Source organism: Rhinopithecus bieti, unplaced genomic scaffold (genome assembly GCF_001698545.2).
Source record: "Rhinopithecus bieti isolate Rb0 unplaced genomic scaffold, ASM169854v2 scaffold_22522, whole genome shotgun sequence".
In the NCBI taxonomy this organism is placed as follows: domain Eukaryota; kingdom Metazoa; phylum Chordata; class Mammalia; order Primates; family Cercopithecidae; genus Rhinopithecus; species Rhinopithecus bieti.
This window is the reverse complement of record NW_016811454.1, coordinates 737,160-753,639: the sequence shown is the minus strand read 5'-3', so window position 1 is coordinate 753,639 and position 16,480 is coordinate 737,160. Positions and strand designations below refer to the sequence as shown.

The 16,480-nt window shown below is 40.5% G+C and overlaps 1 protein-coding gene across 1 annotated transcript in view; it reads right to left on the bottom strand.

Annotated features, from left to right (window-relative positions):
• Positions 1–16,480, bottom strand: part of MDH1B (malate dehydrogenase 1B) — a 39,566-nt gene that overhangs the window by 21,189 nt on the left and 1,897 nt on the right. The window contains 7 exon segments of the mRNA XM_017893914.1: positions 1,541–1,669; positions 1,672–1,703; positions 3,411–3,552; positions 7,517–8,013; positions 9,699–9,841; positions 10,043–10,177; positions 13,690–13,802. Coding sequence (XP_017749403.1) covers positions 1,541–1,669; positions 1,672–1,703; positions 3,411–3,552; positions 7,517–8,013; positions 9,699–9,841; positions 10,043–10,177; positions 13,690–13,802 — 1,191 coding nt within the window.

Sequence of the window (16,480 nt, the reverse complement as noted above, 5' to 3'; positions counted from 1 at the left end):
AGGAGATAATTTGCTGATCTGAATTCACACTATGGCAATGTTCATGCACCTTAACTTCAGTTAAACAAGATTCATTGAGTGTCTGGATATAAAATGCTTCTCCCATGAAGAGGCAAAGAGATGGCCCAGAAAAAGCCTTTGCCCTCAGGGTGCCACAATGAAGGGGACATATGCAACTAATCACACGATCAAAAACAGGCAGACTATAATATTCTCTGTGACAGGGGAACAAAATGCTATGTGGGGATACAGAGGAGAGACAGAGATTCATTCTGACATGAGGGATTTGGGGAGATTTCCTTAACCTGCACTGGTGTCACTGAAACAACAGGGAAGATCGTGGTTCTACTTATAACATAAAGAATACAAGAGATGGAACCAATTGGGAAGGAAGACAGTACATACAGTTTGGTATATGTTGGATGGAAGTGATGACATGACATCCAGGTGACAATGTTTCAGAAGCTAGAGGCAGAGAGGCCCAGGTCTGCAGCTCTGGGAGTGAATAAGCTTGCCAAGGGAGAAAGTAGAACCCAAAGGGAAGAGATGCTTAAGATAGACCTTATAGATGACAGAACAGCAGCTATTCTCTTTCCTGTTGTGTAAAAATGGTAGAAGTCGGCCGGGCGTGGTGGCCCACGCCTGTAATCCCAGCACTATGGGAAACCGAAGCAGACAGATCACAAGGTCAGGAGATTGAGACCATTCTGGCCAACATGGTGAAACCCTGTCTCTACTAAAAATACAAAAATTAGCTGGGCATAGTGGCGTACACCTGTGGTCCCAGCTACCCAGGAGGCTGGGGCAGAAGAATCACTTGAACCCAGAAGGCAGGGGTTGCAGTGAGCTGAGATGGCGCCATTGCACTCCAGCCTGAGTGTCACAGCAAGACTCCATCTCAAGCAAACAAACAAAAATGTAGAAGTCTTCTGCATAGTTTTTAGCAGATTAAAACATTAGGGCTGTAAAAGTTTATATGCAGTATTTGTGGATGGAGAGCAACCTTTCCACATCCCCAGTGTTGCCTGGTACCCTGAGATCTGGGTCCTTAAGTGTCCCTCTCTATGCTGCCTTTGTGTCTGTGCTCCTATGGCTCCCTGTGCCCAGCGTTCTTTCCACACTTGTCTTCCAGGTCAACACTCCTCATACTTTAGGCTTACTGGAGTGTCGCCTTCTTCATGAAGCCTGTACTGGTTCCCCCTGCTTCCTGCCTAGAATAGAACTTGCTTTCCCCTTATCTCTTGCTAGGAAAACCTAACAACAGATTTTGTTTATGTATCTGGCTCTTGTTTATTCTACCGTAGGTTTCCTGAAGGCAGAGGCCACATCTTAACTCCTATGTGTATTTCCAATGCATTCATACAAAATATTGTTGACTTTCTGAATGAATAATTGAATGAATGAATTATTATGAAATTGTAAAAGTCCAGGCAGCTTATGGACCACGTTAAGAGCTAGATGGGTGGGGACACAGAATTAGGAGCACAAGGCATAGACATAGGTTTTAAGATTTTACAAGACACAGAAAACCCAGATTTACCTTCACTCAATATTCCTAAAGATACAATCTCCCCAGGCGGTGAGCCATGATACCAGTATTTCAACGTAGTGGCTATACTGTGTGCAGCCAAAATGCCTCCACATTGTCTTCCTGTGGCGGTCAAGTTTTAAGAGTTGCTACAAATTCTCTTTTTACCCACTCACTGTAAGGAGAGAAAGAAACAATTTTACAATGGAGAGAGGAATTAAAGTGAAAAAGAGTATTCCCTGGCTCAATGGAACTAAGTATCAGAAACCTAATCCACAGTCAAAATAGAAATATGACTTTATTTCTAGTGTCTTTCCTCAAGTGTCTTCAATCCCCATAAAAAGTCAATTGAAAAATAGTGAAATGTAGTAGAAAGGAGTCCCAAGATGTCAAACTAAAAATATGATACTATAAATATGGAACACAGAAATGTGGCTAAAAATGGCAAGAACCATTATTTTCATTACAAAGAATTGATCCTGTGTAGATACTACCTTGGAACCAGTAGTACCCTACACATTAAACAAAATAATTTCATAAAACATTGAATTACAGGGTGAGTACCCCTTAGCCTAAATGCTAAATCTTAGCCTAAATCTGACCACGTGTTTCAGATTTTGGAATATTTGCAAACACACAATGAAATATCATGGGAATGGAACTCAGGTCTAAACACAAAGTTCATTTATGTTTCACATATACCTTATACACATAGCCTGAAGGTAATTTTATACAACGTATTTAATAATTTTGTGCACAAAGCAAAGATTGTGTAAATTAAACCACCGGAAAGCAAAGGTGCCGAGTGTAGAATTTTCCACTAGTGGCATCATGTTGGTGCTCAAAAAGTTAGTTTTTGGTGCATTTCAGATCAGATTTCTGATTTTTGGATTGGGGTGCTCAAGCTGGATCACGTTGAGAATTAGGAAAATAATTATATGTTTATGATCTGAAGTCTAAACTCAGAGAATAGTCCAGTTGGTCAGTCTCTACTAACCCTGCACGACACAGCTCTATGCAACACTGGTCCTGCCCAGGCAGCAAATGCAGAGGAATCACGCTTCAAAATAGCGAACTTGGGACACATCCTCCCTAGGCAGGGGTGAAGTTCCTATGGTCTGAGGAAGAAAAGGAAAGCAACGGGCAATGGAAAGAAAATGCTACCACTGGGAAAGTGCTGCAAAGTTTAGAAAAAATGCTTCAGAGGTGCTCCTTCCTGCTTCTCCTCTGCCTCATCATAATTGCTAGGGCTTATTGTGCAGACACAGCTCTAAGTCCTTTATCGGGAGTAATCCATTTCATCTTCCCCAAGACCCTATAGGGAAGGCCCTTATTATGTTACCATTTCCACTTTGCAGATGAAAACTGAGTCATAGAGAGGCTAAGCAGCTTCTCTAAAGTCACACGGCTACTAAGTGGCTAAGTGAGAATTCCAGCCTGGGTGGCTTGGTCCTGGGACCGTGTTCCTCATGACCTCTTGCTTCGGCCTCCTGCCACACAACGCCCAGCCTGGCCTGTGCCTGTTCATCATCTTAATTCCTTGCTTGAAAACATTTCAATTAATTTCAACCTGGATAGATAGCTCTGTCTTTACACTTAGTAAGATTCCCTTATACACGCTTGCTTTAGAGATAACCTTACTTGAATATATGAGCTACTGAAGGATCTGAAATATAATAATTCATAATTTCAAAATCAAATCAATTACCTAGTTGATATTCTGTGGAATTTTCTGTTTCTGTGGTAGACAGCATGAACAAATATGAGTGTGAACAATGCAAGTTATTTTTGTACAAAGATTTATAAGATGATTTAAAAGATTACAACCATTAAACATTTATTTTAACACTGTCAGTATGCTTCACTTAAAAATATACCGTACCTGTCAAAGATCAAGTTTAAAAGAGGGCGTGAATAATGAAGAGGTCCCCAAATGGCACTCTCATATCTGTACACCCTTGTTTTTCTCAGATCAACGTAATTATTTCCACTGATATTACCCCAAATGATCACATCTTTAATGTCTGTGAAGAACGGAAAGTTAAAAAAATAATAATGTATATTAATATAAAAATCACTTGAACCCTATTTTTTGTTTATGTACATGTTTGTTTTCAGATTGGTTCTTTTGTTATAAAATGAATCTAAGTTTATGATTCCTAAAATTGTGCAAAATGTGTGAATCACCTCCCTAATTATCATAGTCTGGCAGTACCTAATAATGTTCTATGAATGGTATGGTGTATAATTAAATTAAAGAAATAATGAAATGTTCCCTGAAAGAAACTGCTACTGAAAATTATTTCACTGGTGTTTGTCCTGACTTTGCTTGCCACTGAGAGAGAGAGAGGTGGAGAGAGAGTGAGTGAGAGGTCAAGAGAGGTGAGGGAGAAAGGACTTTTTAATATGCTTTGATTTTTGACAAGGAGTTCTTGCTTCTGGACTAGAATAGAAATTAGGGCAAATCACTTAACTCTCTGATGGGTTTCATCTCTGGCAAAATGAGGATATTGTGAGAGGACCCCTGGGCAACATCTTAGTCAACAAATAGTTATGAATTCTATTCTATGTGTGAGGCAACTCTAAGGTACTAGGTTTAGAAGAAAACAAATCAGCTCAAATCCTTGCAACATTCTAGAGGTGGTGTAAATTGGATGAGAAAACAACTGTTACACAAAGTGATACATGCTAAGAAGTAAAATAAGACCACAGTGGTTAGAGAGAAATAGGCATTAGCATTCAATATGATTTTATCATTGTGAACTGTCTAGGAAGGTTGTATGAAAACTGCAAATAAATAATTTTATTTATTTACTTATTTAACTTATTTATTTGCCTAAAGACTTAATCACTTTTAAGTCCACACCACTTCTTACTGTGGAGATTAACTTCTTCCCTGTTCTCCTGTATAAGATTGCTTTTGTCTTTGACTTGTCTTAACTAGAAGGCCTACTTTTCTCAGGTAAGTCATGGTAGGTAGTGACATGTGCTGGTTCAGCAGCTCAGAGATGTGATTCTCTTGGCCTTCCCCTCATCGTCATAAAATGGCTCCAGCAGCTCCAACTATTACCCTCTCTCACACAGTTGTGTTCAGGTATCACCCTCAAACAGTTGTGTTCAAGGGCAGGCAATAGGGAAAAGGATGGGGTAGAAGCTTCCTCTTTGGCCTTTTCTCTTTTCAAAAAGTGAAATATTCTTCCCAGGGGACTCCAAATAGACTATATCACTCAACCACTCCTAGTTGCAATGAAGCTAAGGGGTGACTGTTTGAGCCTCTGTAGTAGAGAGAGGCTAGTAGGAGAAGAGGGTGGGAAACAGATTTTGGGTAGCCCACCGCCACTGTCTACCTTCATCCTGGGAGAGTCCCGCCCCCATCAGAATGACTCATGCAGTAGGAATAGCTAGTTCTCCCTCCACCATCCAACTCTCAGGGAAGTTAGTGATGGCTCCCGGGTCCCTATGTAGGAGCTCATAGGATCCCACATAGGATTCCCCACATGGGGAAAATAATTCTTCAGCCAGGTAAGCATATGGTAGGCTTCCTTCCTACAGCCTAAAGAAGCCTTTTAATCTTGCTGGGTTTCATTTTTCTTACCAGCTTTGAGGACCTTGATAGCTGTAAACACCCTAAATTACGCTGCAGAAAATGATAGTGGACATCTGTTTTCTTCCCTCTCGGCATGAATTCCCCCTCCTTCTTCTTCTTCTTTTTTTTTTTTTCATTAAGAGCATCCTGATTTTCTTTAAATAAGTACTCCTTCTCCAATGTGAGTCCCTATCTATGTGTCGGGTGGGACTGTCCTCATGACTTAGGTCCACCTATAGGCATTAGATGCAGATGCCACCCACCCCTCATCCGTCCCCGGCTGTGATGGTTGATTTAGAGATGGGCAAGCGGTCCAAGCCTGGACGATGAATTTGCACTCCTTTTTGCACAAATATCTAGGAAAGAAAACCCTCATTCTCCTGGGGTATGTAAACTACAAGCATGTGAGTCTGAGATGCCAGTGACCATTCTGCCACCTTTTAGGGCCGAACTGCGAAGGAGACCAACACGGAGAGCACAGCACAGTGATAGGCCAACAGAGAGAGCACAGGTATGTCCTGGCACCACCGTTTGAGCTCCAACATCCAGCTATGTCGGAGCTATAGGTAGTTACACCTATAATTCCTATAGGTAGTTGCTATGAAATAACAACTACCTCCTGTGCTTTTCAGTTATGTGGGGAAAAAAGTTCTCTATTTGACTTCAGTCACTTTTTCTATTTTTTTGAGTCAAGGGCTTTATCTGTTGCCCAGGCTCACTGCAGCCTCATGGCTTACTTGCAGCCTCAAACTCCTGGGCTCAAGTGATCCTCCCACTTCAGCCTCCCAAGTAGCTGGAATTACAGGTGTGAGCCATGGTACCTGGTGACTTCAGTCACTTCAAGTTGACTTTTTTTGCAACAGAAGGAGTCCTGACGAGCCAATACACATGGTCTGATAAATAGTGCGATTTATGAACTGAACTTAGGGGTTATCATGAATCTTGCTTTTCTGAAAAGGTTTGCCACCCTCTTGGCATCTCAAATAATCCCTGAATAATTTCCTTGGTGGTTTTTCTCTTTCATGATGTTTTGCTCAACTTTGGTCATTGCTGGCTGTCTCCTTGCTGCCTCACTGACACTTCTACTTGGGCTACTGTCCCTCTAATGCCTTTTTCCTTTTACCAACTTTCCTCCATTTATCTTTTTTCTGCTTCTCACATGCTTATTGGATTTGAGTAGAGTGGAGCTTAGAGTCATGGCACCAGCAGACCCACAAGACAGCAGCTTTCTGGCTGAAAGCCCCCAACCCCCGGAGCCCCCTAACCCACACATACACCTTGTTTTAGATTCTTCTTGATACTTTTCAGTAGTGTATCATAGACTTTCTGTGATAAGTCACTGTCTACACATATAATTAGAAGGTTGATGACAGAGATAATATAGAAAAAAGTTTTCATTTCCTTTTGAATAATTTTAGCATCAATTTGGTTGAGTGTTTTAGTGATTGTGGGGATAAAATACTAAAGATATGTATGCAAGAATACCAGAAATTATTATTTACAGAGTTTCATTGTAACAAAAAAGAAAATACAGCTCTGGCTACAATGTTAGGGGTTCAATGAAACCTTTTTTGTCCTGACTGGGAACATTCTAGGCTCACATTTCATTGTCTTTCCAATTTTGCTTGAGAGAATGCCTAGCATCTCCTTCCCTTCTCAATGGACACTGTTGCACCTGCTCCATCTAAGGGCAAAAGTAGCTAAAATATGTCCAAAATTATCTCCCTTTTCAAATGCAACAATCAATTTTCTGATCTAGTCTCATCTTCTCATCTTCATATGATTCTGATATTTACCAGTTCAAAGATTAATAGGTGCAGAAACTGATCAGATATCGTAATCCTATTAATAAGCTTAACATCCTTGGAAATGTTTATTATTATGTGCCACACACTCTTCTAAGCACTTTAGGAATACATCTCACCGAATCCTCACATCAATTCTAGGAGATAGGCACTGTTAATGTCCTCATTTTACAGATGAGGAAACTGACGCACCGAAAAGACTAAATGATGGCTCAAGGTCATACGGGTGGGAAGTGGGGCAGAGCCACTTGTACATAGCTTTGATTTTTTTTTAAACACTGGTTACCTTAATTGACTATTATTATGGGAACAAATGGAATACGACGTGTCAAATTATCACCTGCATAATATAAATTGTATCGTATTAAACATTTATTGATTTTATAATGATGGAAAAGCCAGACACAAAAGCCAGTAAAATAAAAAACAACAACATTTGCACAGTAGTCAAATCACACAATAACTTCTTTATGCTTGTTTTATACTTCCTATTCCAGATACTCAGAATGTTCCTAGAGGGGACAGTGTTCTTCCTAGCTGCTTTGAAATCATGTTGCTTCAAAATAAAAACAAAAACATAAAGAGACATTGACTCACATGAAGGAGCTGTCTTCAGCTTTCTGGCCAGTATGGCTTTCGCTTCACCTTCCACCCCCAGTGCCACGGCAATAATGTTGTGTGCGACGCGTGGGGCATATCTCATGAGTAAAACTGTCTTCAGGTTCACAAAGGTTTTCCCTCCCACGATGACTCTGACGGATTCATGAGCATTTTTCTCTATCAGGTACCCGTAGAGTCTGCACAGAGGCACCCTGCTCCGGAGGCAGTCCTCCAGGGTGAACACCTCCTTGTCGGTGCTTTCGTCCAGCACCACAATGACGTGGGCCTGGCAGAAGGCCTCCTCCACCTTTGTGCAGATGGAGACACTGCGCAGGACGGGTGACGCCAGGTCCTGGGTCTCCACCACAAGGCTTTTGAGATATTCTTCTGCCTGCTTGTTGTCAAATAGAGTTATGCTAATTTCTGTATGCATCCCAAACACTTCGCCACTCGTCAATATGGGAATTAGGTTGTAGCAGGCAGGAGCAGAGGCACTGATAAAAATACAAAGCTGGACTGTGAATAATAGTTACATCCTTTGTCCCTTTTAAGCCTTTATTCTTTTTTTTTTTTTTTTTTTTTTTTTTGAGACGGAGTCTCGCTCTGTCCACCAGGCGGAGTGCAGTGGCGCGATTCTGCTCACTGCAAGCTCCGTCCTCCCGGTTCCCCGCCATTCTTTTGCCTCAGCATCCCGAGTAGACTGGGAACTACAGGCGCCGCCCGGGCGCCCGGCTTTTTTTTTTTTTTTTTTTTTTCTGTATTTTAGTAGAGATGGGGGGTTTACACCGTGGTCTAGATCTCCTGACTTGTGATCCGCCCGCCTCTGGCCTCCCAAAGTGCTGGGGATTACAGCGTGAGCCCACCGGGCCCGGCCAAGCCTTTATCTTAATAGATTATTTCTGCATGTGCATCAATAGGGTGGTTTAATATTTAAAAAGCCATACAAAGCTGTATTGAACATTTTAAGGCTAGAATCAAAAGTAAACAAAAACTTCTCACGTACTAATCCCTTGCTCTGACCATCTGAAATCAGTCCCCAAATAATATACACCCGTTCATTAGTTTTTTTCAAAGAAAACAGAATTCCCCCTATACAGAAATCAAAAGAAAAAAACTGGTATTAAATTACTGTAATATACGTGTTTATATTTCCTCCTAAAAAGATAACAAGATAAAAGTCAGTTACCATAGACAACCTCATCTACCACAATAAATGACTTTTTTTTTTATTTGGAAAAAGGGCTACCCTTTTCCAAATTCTTACACAGAAAAATCCTTACAAAGATGGCTGGGATCAACACAGGCTATGTAAAGTGTATCTGTAGCCACAATTCTGCAGTTGTCTACAGCTGTGAACTGTAATGCCCGCCACGGGAAGTTCGGAAACGTATCTGGGCATTTCTGGTATTCACAGTGGGTTTGGGGAGGTGTACAACGGGGGTTTCAACAGTATCTGTACTGATTTAATCCTTTGAAACATCTAAAGAAGATGTGATAGTTATTAAATCTGGGTGATAGGATCATGGGTGTTTATTACATGATTCTCAATTCCTTTCTGTATTTAAAATATTTCATAATAACAATTTTAAAAATGAGTGTATATATTAGGATACACACGTACGTATGAGCAGGAAAGTGCAAAAGACAAACTGAGGTGTGAGGAAAGGAGAGGGGGTGGGAAAGAGAGAGCAAGAGAGACAGAGTGACAGTGCAGAGAAAGAAAGAGAGAGAGTGTGACAACAAGGACTGCATGTGCCCAGACTGGGAGCAAAGAGGAGCACACATGAGAAGGAGAAAAGCAAAAGGGAGCAAGGTGAGGGGAGTGGGGTTACAGAGAGGGAGTGGGTGCATAGAGAAAAGCCAAACAAAGCTCTAGCAAGTGGGAAGGAGGGAGAGAGCAACAGTCAGAAAGGGTGAGCTTCTGCAAAGCAGCCATGCTATAGAGTTGTTTTTAGACCAAGTATATGCGTGTGTGTGTCTGTAAAACCTAAAACTCATTTATGAGTTACATGGAGAATACAAACACACACACACACACACAGAGGCATATGTATATGTGTATACATATAAGTATACACACACATTCAGCTATTCTTCCATCATGAAATTAATCCCATCTCATTGTCCTTTCTAAATATAAGAAGTCAATCTCATGAATCCTGGAATTTGACTGTCCTACCTGGTGATCCAGACCTGCAAGGGGTTGATGCAAGTTTTCAGGGCTTCTTCCTCCTGCTCTTTTTCTATATGTGCCCCCAGGTTCTCTTGAGCAATTACCATCATCAACTCAGTCGTCATGCTAGAGGTGACATCATAGTAAAGCTAAATATTGGGAGAGAAAAAGTCAACATGAGAGAATAGATAACCAGTTGAAATTGGCTATAATGGAAAGTTTTTGTTTAAAGTCAAAATACAATAAAAAGAGACATGAGAGAATGTCTCAGAAAGCAAGATAATTTAAAAATAAAATAATGTAAGAGAATTATCATTGTTAGAACAGATAAGTCAAGTTAACTTATATACCTGGGCATGCTCCAGGAACTCATTATATCCTCCCAAAAGCAAACCCTTTCCTCCACGATCCAACAGCTCTCTCCATATGATAGGGGAATTCTTGTGACTCCACTCATTCTTTTCACACACATCTTTTAGCCAATCCTGTTGAATGATATTCCAAGTGAAGTCATATATTAACTCTGCCTGGGAATTCAATCTAATACTTTATAATTCAAACATTAAAATACCAGGTTGTTTTTAATGTCACTACATATATATAATATAATTTAGATATCTTTAAAGACTAAAATGTAAATATAGAAAATAGTGATGATGTTAGTAGCAGATTAATTAGATAGGAAAGCATATTCTTCAAATTAATTGACCAAATAAAGGTACTGAAAGTTGCTCTTTTTGCTGAGGAGATCTGGAATGCAAATGTTTAGCTTAAAGAGAGGTTACATGTTCCAACTCAACTGATTTTTTAAAAAATTCAACTAGTTTTGCCCTTATTCTTCTACACATGCAATATTTCCAGTCTTAGGGGCATATAACATTTGATACAGTTTTTCAAATCTGTGAGTGTGGTTTATGTAGTTCAGACTAAATTAATAAGCTAAAAGTTATTTGGAGATTTCCGATAATATTTATCAGAAAAAGTTTAAATTATCATTATCTGGTTTGTATAGGCTAGGCCTTCCAATGACAAGATCTGAGTAGAGTCAAAGAGCAACATTTTTATCAGCAAAGTACATGGCAGCAGTCTTAAAAACCATGTCATTGGAGGCATGGGTAATGAGGCCACCTTACCAATAAAATCCTGGAAACTAATTTCCTTGCTGATATTGAAGATATGCCTGCCTTTATCTCACTTAAAGCAAACAGTGCTGCTATGAGGATTCCAACATGGCCCCTCTAGCCACAGCATAGCCAGACCAATGAAGTACTGGGCCTATGAAGGAAAGAAACATTACCCCAAAAAACCTTCTGCACCCTGCAGAGCATGTTAATGTCCCAGCAGGAGCTGCGAGTGTGTGTAAAGGACTGGACCCTTACAGTGCTGAATCAAGAGTGGAACATGAAGTTTGACAAGGGAGAATTCGTTAGTATGAATCACTTTTCTGCAATTCAAGAGTGTATACCCTGGCAAGGACCTCAGAAGACAGGGACAACATGTTGCCAGGCTGGCTCTTAGAAACTTAGAGAAAGTAATTAAATAAAATAGAAATGCCAGACTTCATGGAAGACAGTAGAAGAATGGATCAAAAGACTAGTGATGCCGGGTGCAGTGGCTCACGCCAGTAATCCCAGCACTTTGGGAGGCTGAGGCGGAGGGAACATCTGAGGTCAGGAGTTCAAGACAAGCCTGGTCAACATGGTGAAACTCCATCTCTACTAAAAATATAAAAATTAGCCGGGCATGGTAGTGGGCGCCTGTAATCCCAGCTACTCAGGAGGCTGAGGCAGGAGAATTGCTTGAACCTAGGAGGCGGAAGTTGCAGAGAGCTGAGATTGCACCGCTGCACTCTAGCCTGGGTGACAAGAGCGAAACTCCGTTTCAAAAAAAATAAATTAATTAAAAAGAAAAAAAAAAACAAGACTAGTGAACATGGTACTACAGAAGGCTAGAAAGCCCACCATTCAACCATGTTCTCTGGAAGGGACTGCAGGATACGACACGCACCTAAGTGATAAGGAATGCACTGGTGAGAGGGGTCCCAGTGTCACTGAGAAGCCCAGTGTGGCTGTCCGTTCTAAGCCAAGGCTGTTTTTTTTTTTAAACTTCTATTTTAAGTTCAAGGGTACAAGTGCAGGTTTGTTACACAGGTAAATTTGTGTCATGGGGTTTGTTGTACAAATTATTTCATCACCCAGGTATTCAGCCTAGTGTCCACTAGTTATTTTTCCTGATCCTCTCCCTTCTCCCACTCTCCACCTTCCGATTGGCCTTAGTGTGTGTTTTTTCTCTCCCTGTGTCCATGTGTTCTCCTCATTTAGCCCCCACTTATAAGTGAGACTATGCGGTATTTGGTTTTCTGTTCCTGTATTACTTTGCTAAGGATAATGATCTCCAGCTCCATCCGTGTCCCCACAAAGGACATGATCTCATTCCTTTTTATGGCTGTGTAGTATTTCATGATGTATATGTACCACGTTTTCTTTCTCCAGTCTATCATTGATAGGCATTTAGGTTGATTCCATGTCTTTGCTATCGTGAATACTGTTGCAATGAACATATGTCTGCATGTGTCTTTATAAAAGAATGATTTATATTCTGGGGGGTATATACACAGTGATGGGATTTCTGGGTTGTTATTTCTTTCTATGCTTCCACCAATAGTGTATAAGTGTTCCTTTTTCTCCACAACTTCGCCAGCATCTGTTATTTTTTGACTTTTAAGTAACAGTCATTCTGACTGGTATGAGATGGAATCTCATTGTGGTTTTGATTTGCATTTCTCTAATAACCTGTAATGTTGAGCATTTTTTCATATGATTGTGGCCAAGGCTGTTAAAGGACATGCTGCTACACACCTGAACTCCCTGGCAATTGAGATGATAAAATCCTGAAATAATAGAGGCCAGTGGGCAGTGACAACCAGAGAACATTTATTGTGACAGAAGCACTAAACAACCCAGCAGATGAGATAACCTAGCTGAAGACCAGACCAGCAGAGAGTGAGGGAAATCTACAATGGATGGTAGAGAAGAGAGGGAGAGAAAAGAGGTGATGACTGTCGGTTTGTCCCTGAAATTATGAGCAGTGGAGACTATAGTTCATTTGACTAACCTTTCTCTTGTAAAGTTTCCCCAGGGAAAGATGGCAACCAGAATCCAAGGAGCTGTTCCAAGACAGTGTGAACTGATTATAGGGAGCATGTGGATCCAAAAGGCACAACAGGTGGACTGTAGCCAGTGCTGTCATGTACACTCCAGGTTCCCCCTTCACAAATGAGGCACTCACTCTCAGGCACCCGGCGTATTAGAGGCTGATAACTTAAAGTCTGACTCCGTTCTCTCTCTACTTCAGCTAAAGAAAATTGCCTTACCTAAGGTTAAGTTCCTTCTCAGGGGCAGCTGATATCCAATGGCTGGTTGAGGAGGGAGCACAAAAGCTCCATTACCTTGCCTCAGTTTGGAATACCTCTGAAAGGCCATCAAGAGTTCGCCGTGGGAGCCGCTGAGCCCTCTGTTGCAGCTATGTCGAAGTTCAACTTCTTCCTTTACCCAATCCTGCCACCCTCATTCCATTTCAGGATGCTGTTCCCAAGATCACTTCCCAGAAAAGACCCTTCACCAAAATCTACATCTCAAAGTCTGTTTCTGGGGAAACAGAGTCCCAAAGAAGGGTATCCCAAAGAAGTCACTGGAAATCAATACCAAGGAGAATGAAAAGTTAGCAAGTGCAGTGTAAGCTACCTAGATTCTTCAGGGGGTGCGGCCAAACTCATCCACTTATTGATTAGAGTCTCATTTGTTCTACTAGGTATTAGGGAAAAACATAAATATTATTTCAAGACTGGTAAGTAGGGACTTGTTTTACTAGTATTCAAATATCACTTGTACATGAACAGTCATTACTAGAAGCCAATCTAATACACCAGCTAATATTTAATCAAATTAAAACACATTTTGTGCATGAGTGAGTTCATCAAACTATAAAGGCTTCTTACCTCCCAAACCTCAGGACGTTGTGTGATTTTATGTATGCGAAAATCAGGAAGATTCTTTTGTAAATAGTCTGCCAGAAGTTCTGTTTTAGCATAATATGGACAATCTGCTCTACCTAAAAGAGTTCAGATTAGCAATGTTTTCTTTCATCATGCAGAAATTATTATGTAGTTCTAAGTATTTGCTATGTAATTACAGAATTAGTCATAGTTATGATATAATTTAGTAACATAAAGTTGTAGTATAAACTAAAACTGCTATGACATAAACTTCTGATGTTTATTAGATTAATACAAACAAAATAAACTTCATAGGAGGTCAGAATCTTAAGTAATAAAATGTGGAAAGAAAAAAAAACCCTACTGAATATTTATTCTCTTCTAGTAATATGCTGGACCTCACTTCCTCTAGGAGGCTGCTAACTACTACTAATTCAGCGTGAATTAGCGCTGATAATAAACTACTCACTAATGGCCACCAAAAGGTAAAGTTTGAAGTAAGGAGTGATGGTAAAATCACTTTTGGATTTGATGCGTGTCAGGAAGTTGTGGGGATGGGAAAGATGAATCTGGGATAACTTCTATTTTCTGGCTTGGGCAGATGATGGCTGACCTTAACTAGAGAGAAATCATGAATGAGAAATTTAACTTTAGTCAAGTGCAGTTGGAGGTATTTGTAGTATGTCTAAGTGGATATGATCAGCAAGTAGCACTATATATATATATGTATGCAGGTGCCATGTAAGGGTTTCAGACACACAGTTTGTAGCCAGGAAGTTAAAGCCACTACACCAGATGGAATTGGGCATCTGATAGAGCAGGAGGGATGGGGCAAAATGCAGAGCCCTCTCTGTAGCATTCTTCCTCAGTAATTCCTAGTCACCAGTTCCTTGGCCTCATGGAAACTCCTAAGTTATCAACCTGTCTGAAGCGACCCCTGTCTATCAGCCGCCTGTCTAGTTCAAATCTGTGGTTCATTTCTTCAAACCACTTTCTGGTCAATGTCTTAAATTATCTCTCCCCACTATCCTTTTGGGAAATGAGCCTGATGAAAGCCCCTCATCTTGGATGAACTCAATTACTTGCCTTTTCTGTAGCTGGGGCCTACCTGCTAGGCACCACTACAGAAACATGGTAGAACCAAGCACAGGGCACCTTTAAAATTCATCGTCACCAGCTTTAATTGGCCCTCAACCCTGCGTGGAGATCCCTTTGTTTCCCTTATCAGCATTCTCTTCTGTTCTCCACAATTAGTATTCCAAACTTTTTCCTCTTCCTGCAAATCTTTTCCTTCTCCCCAACATTCTTCTATATTATCAGAACACAACAAACAACTTTGCTTTCTACTTTACAAAAACCAATCCAAACAAAACAAAACAGCATTAGTTTGGAAAACCTCCAACCTCCTCCATCACATCTACATGCCTGTCTGCTTTTGGACTCATCCTTTCCTCCTTTCTTTACTTCAATGGAAGAGGAGTTCTACCTCCTGTCTAATCTAATTCCACCACTTATGCTCTGAATCCCACCCTCATCTGCCTTCTCAGGAACGTTGTTTAATTATCCTCTCTTTCTAAAGTCTTGTATCTGTTTCCAATAGTCCCTTTCTGTCATATTTAAATATACTCATTACGTTCCTCCTGTCCTAAGAGACAAAAAACTCATCTCCCCCTCTAGCTATTGCCTTTCATATGTCCTTTTTGATCAAACTATCTTGAAAGAGTTCTCTATACTTGCCATCCTCAGTTCTTCACTTCCATTTATTTCTCATCCACTGCAATGTAGCAGACCCCACAATTCTCTTGAAGGTCACCGAGGACTTCCATGCCACTAAATCCAACAGATACTTTCCAGTCCTTTTCTTGTTGACCCTTGGCAGCATCTGCCACTACTGCCCCCTTCCAACCTTTTGAAACACCTGCTATAGTGGGGGCATTCTTCAGGTTCTCCTACTTCTCTGGTTACTCCTTTCTATCCTTTGTAGTTTTCCATTCCTTTATCAACCCATTAAAAGGTATCATTCTGAGAAGCATCTTGTCTTTATATCTTATATATTCTTTTTGGCCAATCTGCTTCATTCCCTTGGCTTCAAGTAACAATCTATATTTCCAGCTCAGATCTATCTCCTTATCTAGATGCCTACACCCTCCTGTATTTTCCCATCTCCTTCAAAATGTCTCATACACACTCAGACGGTCTATGATATATTTTTTCACCATTCCCGTACTAAGTTTACTTAGTCGCTTATATTTTTTATGTTCATTTCCCTAATTATCTAAGAGTAGTAAGAGTATCTAGAGTATTAAGCCTACTCTTCCACTTTTTTGTTTTTTTCAGTGACTCCTAATCTCTGCAATTATTCAAACATCTGCTTGGGAACAATGTTTAACTCATTTTTCTCCCTTATCTGCTCTCCTCCATTCAATCAGACATCCAGTTCTATAGATGCTGCCTCCCTAATATCTCTCCAATCCATTCACTTCTCTCCATCTCCATTGTTTGCCACTCTAGACGAGGTCACCATCAACTCCCTCCTGGACTATAGCACTATTCTCCTAACTGGTCTCTTGGCATCCAGTCTTTTTCCCCCACACTGCAGTCATAACATTCAGATAAAATTCAAATTTGATTAGGCCCTCCTCACCTTCCAAAAACATTTCATGTACTCTAAACTACTGAATGTGACTCAAAAGAATCTACATTATCTAACTGTAGCCTCACCTTATGACATTCTCTTCCTTATACTATTTGCTTCAGCCCTAATAAACTTACTTCAATTTTATGCTTATTTCAT